The 6,145-nt window shown below is 36.7% G+C and overlaps 1 protein-coding gene across 1 annotated transcript in view; it reads left to right on the top strand.

Annotated features, from left to right (window-relative positions):
• KCNK5 (potassium two pore domain channel subfamily K member 5) overlaps nucleotides 1–5,134 on the top strand; it is a 42,177-nt gene extending 37,043 nt beyond the window's left edge. The window contains exon 5 of the mRNA XM_058167717.1: nucleotides 112–5,134. Within this exon, the coding sequence (XP_058023700.1) occupies nucleotides 112–932 (821 nt within the window). The 3' untranslated portion in view covers nucleotides 933–5,134. The remainder of the gene's footprint in view (nucleotides 1–111) is intronic.
• Nucleotides 5,135–6,145: the final 1,011 nt, after the last annotated feature.

Consider the following 6,145-nt stretch of genomic DNA (forward strand, 5'->3'; position numbering starts at 1 on the left):
TAAGAAAATGTTGAGTTTTAGTAAATATTAACAAATTTCTGGATCAGTGGATCATCTACCCATGTACAGTAGCTGAATTTATATTTCTTGTGCTGTCTTTTTTTTTTTTAGGTGTGAATCCAAATATGGAGTACCACTCCCTCTACAGATACTTTGTGGAGCTGTGGATCTACCTAGGCCTTGCTTGGCTTTCACTGTTTGTCAATTGGAAAGTCAGCATGTTTGTAGAGGTTCACAAAGCAATCAAGAAACGAAGGAAAAAAAGAAAAGAGTCCTTTGAAAATCACTCTCCCACCAAAAAAGTTCTTCAGATGTCTAACACAAAAGATATCAACATATTCAGTTTCCTTTCCAAAAAGGAAGAAAGTTACAATGATCTCATTAAACAGATTGGAAAGAAGGCTTTGAAAACAAGCAGTGATAAAATTCTCAACTCAGAGCAAACCAAGCCAGCCTTACAGCATACCAATAAAGACCTCAAAGTGATGTACACAAGGAACAATATGTTTGACTTCGACAATGTTTCCCTTGGACTGCAAAACTATCACGTGATGAGGCATTTGACTGACAAACGTCTTGGGGACAGCCCAATAGAAGGCAATGTGTTTGTAAATCAGCTGGACCGGATCAGTGAAGAAGAAGGGGAAGCATGGGATTCGCGGGATTATCGACCTTTGATTTTCGAAAATGCCAACATAAAATTTGTAAATGAGGGTGAGGATGAAGAGGAGGACCTTTCAGATGATGAAGAAACTTCAAAGTCTTCAGTGGATGACAATCTTGCACAGGAGCCTGAAAGCCCCCAGAAACTGCTGAAATTTTCATCCTCTGATGAATCTGCTTTTACCAGTAATGAGATGGAGATATCAGTGCCTTATGAACAGCTTATGAATGACTATAACACATCAGATACTGCCAATGGTGCAACGTGAGAAAGGTGGGAGGGAGTTTCTTGAAATCATATGATGCAAAATGTTAACAGATAGCGATCTGAATCAACAAGAAGAAGGAATATCCTATGAGATATTATTCACCACTTCCTTCTGTTAAACAGACTGAAAACAGGTGTTGCCTGGATCTTGTCTGTTGATGAATTTTACTCTCTATGAAATAACTGCCCTAAAACCTTGAAGGTTCTCTAGGGATTTGATGGTTTTTGAATTTAAGAGAGGAAGAAAAGTCTAAACTGATTGGGCCTGTCTTTTCTTTCTTTCTTTCTTTCTTTCTTTCTTTCTTTCTTTCTTTCTTTCTTTCTTTCTTTCTTTCTTTTTCTTCCTTCCTTCCTTCCTTCCTTCCTTTTTTTTCTTTCTCTCTCTTTCCCCTCCCTCCCTCCCTCCCTCCCTCCCTCCTTCCTTCCTTCCTTCCTTCAGATTGCAGTCAGACTGGTTTTGGTTGATTGCAGGCCATGGTTACATTGGATTACTGCATTAACTCTTCATCCCTGAAGAAACTGAATGCAAATCATGCCAAGGTTCAGAGGGCAAAAATATTGATGGATTTTTCACAGTCACATCACAAAACTCTCTTCATTCTCCCTTAAGGGATGCTTGAACTGGAAGAAGAGCAGAGTATTCTGAAGGCCAGAGTTGAGATACATGGGTGTCTTGACTAGTGTTTGTCTAAGTTAATATAGCTCTGTTGAATTATGAGCTGAAGTTCATGAACAAAAATACTAACTTGAAACACAGGGTCAGTCTACTGGAAGTATGGATCTTGTATGGACAAGAAACTAAATATTTCCAAATGCTCCTAGCGTTCATGAAAAGCACATATAACGGATTGAAATACAGTAAAGCAGAATGGTGCAAGAAGATACATAGAGGATAGTTAAAAATGAAGAAAAGCACAGTAACAAACTTCTCTTTTGCATCAGAAGTGCCCTTTCACCATCATCCATACTTTAGAGGAAATACTTGAATGAACTTCATTTATAGGTCTAAGTGAAGTTTAAAGGAACTCTGCTTTTGAATCAGTGTATCTTATTAAATAGGTTGAATAGCTGAAGTTCCATTTGAAGGATTTAATAACTAATTTCTTCTTTGTTTTGTCAGTGGCTCCATTTCTATAAAGTTCTCCACTCCATCCGGTACTTTAGAGTAGGTAATATTGTGTTATGAGATGAAATACCGCTGTAGTATTTCAACTGGCTTTCTAAATAAAAGTGTTAGCTTATTTTTAATGAACTCCCTTAACAAAAGAGAAGGAGTATGAGAAGTATTACAGAAGCAACAAAATGTAATTGTCACATCAAAATTTATCTTTATCTTTTTATACTGCTATAAAACTGCCACAATGATTGGAATTATTTTTAAAGTAGAAAGCTTACCTATGATTTGTAACTTTCTGCTGAAAAAACAATTCTCAGAAGTATTCTAGCAGTGTAAGTACTGGAGCTACTTGGATGATTTACACTCCAGTGTAAATCTTTTATGTTATAGTTCAGTGGCTTCAGTGGCTTGGAAATAGAATGAAAATTATAGCTATTGAAACCTTGAGGAGAGGATTTCAGAATTGGAAAATGGTAATAAGGCCAACCGGAATTTTGCAGTACTAATTGTGAATAATAAGGTACATTCAAGTCCACTCACGTGCTTAATTTTGAATCTTATGTTGTGAGAGTGGATGTATTCTATTATCTTTAGAAACATATCTCTGACTAGATGTACACTCCTGTTCGCAAACTCTTCTTGAAAAGACAGTTTTAACATATTTGCCGGAAAAAAAGTGTTCCTGTTTTGAATTGTACACAGTTTATGCAGAAATGTTTGCAGAAACTTGATTACTAAGGAACCCAAACAGTTGTATTTTCATACAGTTATTTCACTGAAGGTTCCAGTGTTACCATTTGGATCACATAACGATTTTTGATATTGCTGAATTCTAGCTCAAGGGGCTATTTTTGTTGGTCTCTAAAACATGGTAGCTATTTGAGTAGATGGTTCCTTGAAGGACAAGATTGATTTTTTATTGCTATACAGTAAACCATCTTTATCATCAAATAGCTCAAAGATCCAGACATGTTGTCTTAAATTTACATTTCCAATTGAGCGGTTCTTAGTTATGATTACCACTTGTGTCATGTGTAAATGACAAAAATATATCTGGCTTTCTTGAAAGTAACTCTGTAAAGCTGATGTATTCTGGGATATATTTCATAAATGAATGGCTAAAAAGTTTGCCTCTGCACTAAAGAAGCACACAGTAGTGTGTAAAATGAATATTATTAATGTTTTACAGCATTTTAAATACAGTACAGGAATAGAAAGGTGAGAGTGAATGATAAGTGTATGTTGCTGCTTTGGATGTGTCTGCTTTGGATTGTTTTATGTGCTGGATTGCACAGGTAGGCAGATGTGAAATGACAAACTTGAAACAGCTTGCATCTAGAGATAAAGTCCTTTCTAAAGTTCAGGCTTGGTGCTGCTGTTTAGTTTTGATGCACAGGGGATTAATACCTTCCTTTAAAAGTGCCCCATAATTTGAGGGATTTGTCTAGCTGTCAAATAACCATCATGTTTTTAAATTTGAAATCAAGATAAAATTGATAGTTAGACTTTGATTTGCTATTTGAGCTCATTAGTGGAGATTTATTCCAAGTGCTTGGACCATTGACAGGAGCCTTAATTCTTAATAATTCCATTTTGTGCCTTGCTACAGGTGAAATGACAAAATGTACTTACTCACTGTGACTAGCACAAAGGTGTATGAAATGTTTTATTAGCTGCGTAATATGTTCAGTTGCCCTTTATCTGAGTACAGTTTTCCAGCAGGCATTACAAGGTAGAAAATTGGCCCTATTAGAGAATTGATCTTCCTTACCATTCTGATAGGAAATATTGTCTTCCATGCATTAAGGGAAACTAGACTTTTTGTTCTGAGTCTTTATTTATGGCCCTGAACAAATAAATTAAATACGATGGTGGAGGAGACAATTTTGTTCTGATTTTGGGATTTTGATGAATTAAAGAAACATTGATTCAGGGAGGAGGTTCAATAACACTTGAAGGCTCTTTGATTCTCTGGAAAGAATTTGTATAACATGAAATATTCTGGAATGTAAGGTTTGCAGATGACTGCTGCTTTTTTAATGAAGACGGGACTGTACAGTTTTAACAGAGCTAACCAGATTAGTTTTGGGTTCATGTTATGTAGCTGTTTACAGAAGGCATTTAACAAAATGGTTGCTAGCTATCAAAAGCACCAGAGCATGAATAGTACTCATATGTTTCAAAACAAGAGGGAGGGATCTTCCTTGGTATCTTTATAAACTGTGGATTATGAAGCCTTAATAATGCTGCTTTCTCTGTTTTTCCCTATAATCAATATTGTGAGTTGTAAAAAACTAAAATGGTTTCAGAAGATGAGATGAGTGACACCTTCTTCCTATTACTCAGTAGAATTTTTCTATAATCACAATTAATCTGGTAGTATTTCCTGGAGTTGTTTTCAATAGTTATATGACAAAATGATAAAGAATGGAAAATACACTTACTATTGATTTCCAAATATATTTAATACAAAACTGATTCACAGTTTCCATAACAGTTTTATGTAAAGTGCAGTACTACCGATACTTACTCTAAAATGTGCCACTGAAAGAACCGAGTCGAGTACTGTCAAGCAAGAGGGAAACATTTTGAAAAAGGTCCTTTTTCTTTGCAGGTATGATTAACTCCATTGCTGGCAATGGATATATCAAAACATTGCAAAGTCACAGCCTGTTCTTCTTGTTTTGTATCCCTAAACGTGGCCTGGTTTATCACTTCCTTTTATAGGATGCTACCTTTTGCATCTTGTTTTAATTGGAAATAAAAAGCAATACATAAAACTCCTATTGAGATGTAAATTTTGGCTACCACTTTGACCCATTTTTAATTTTTATACCTTCTGTGCTGCACTGAACTCCCAGAGTGAAGGCATCACTGTTTCAAATAGTTCACAAACTCTGAACAGCCTTGAACTCATCTCTGTCACTCCATCACATAAAAGAGAGACAAGGGTTTTGTTTTGTTTTTATCAGTTCTTGTTTGCTAATTTGTCACTGGAATCACTGTATGTAAATATTAGACTTTATAAAATGTAATTTATTTTAACATTTTTTTCCAATAAAAATGAAGCTTTTTTTAAAAAAAACAAACACCTCTGATGTCTTCATTTTTGAAGGGGCTAGATGAGAAATGAACTTATAATGGCTTTCTTCCATTTAGTTAACCTTTTGTCCAGGCTCATTGTTGAAAGTAAGCATTGACAACAAACATTGATAAAATATATGTTTAAAATTTACTTTTACACCACCATGAAATTGGACAAAGCCCATTTTGTCATAAATAGCAGCACTGGTTATTTGAAAGGCATGCACTATATTTGGGATAAATAGTGGAATTTTCACTAGAGTACTGGCTAACATAACCATTATAGCGATAACAATAGCATTTAGACTTATATACTGCTTCATAGTGCTTTACAGCCCTCTCTAAGCGGTTTATGGAGTCAGCATACAATCTGGATCCTCATTTTATTGATCTCGGAAGGATGGAAGGTTGAGTCAACCTTCAGCATCTCAGATTGAACTGGAGTGAGCAATGAGTTAGCCTGCAGTATTGCATTCTAACCACTATGCCACTGGTTCCCAACCTTTGTGGCTTGGCGACCTGGCTGGGCGGGGAGGGAGAGAGGAACTGGGCTGCATGAGCAATGGGTCAGCACAGGCACATGCAGCTCCATTCACACAAGAGAAGAGAAACCTTTGGGACGTGGTCTTGGCTCCTTTAGGCTTCTTCACACCAAAAGCTTTTGCAAAGGGAAGCAGCACAAGATCACTCTCCTGAAGCCTTTTGTCCAGGGGTGAAATGCTCCCGGTTCAGCCTCGATCAGATGATCCGGTAGCTATGGCGGCGGGTGGTTCGGAGAACCGGGATTTTTACTCACCCCCATGCCCAGCTGATTTTTGCCCACCCCCCATGCCCAGCTGAGCCACGTGATCATCAGAGCCTCTCTTTTTTTTAGTTTTAAAAGCATTTTTTAAACAACCTCTTCAGCCAAAGAGGTTGTAAAAAAAAAAAAGCTTTTAAAGGGTTAAAACAAGGCTCTGATGATCCTGGCTGAGATGCCTGATCGTCAGAGGGGTTTTTTTGTTTTTTGTTTT

Source organism: Ahaetulla prasina, chromosome 1 (assembly GCF_028640845.1).
Source record: "Ahaetulla prasina isolate Xishuangbanna chromosome 1, ASM2864084v1, whole genome shotgun sequence".
Lineage (NCBI taxonomy): Eukaryota > Metazoa > Chordata > Lepidosauria > Squamata > Colubridae > Ahaetulla > Ahaetulla prasina.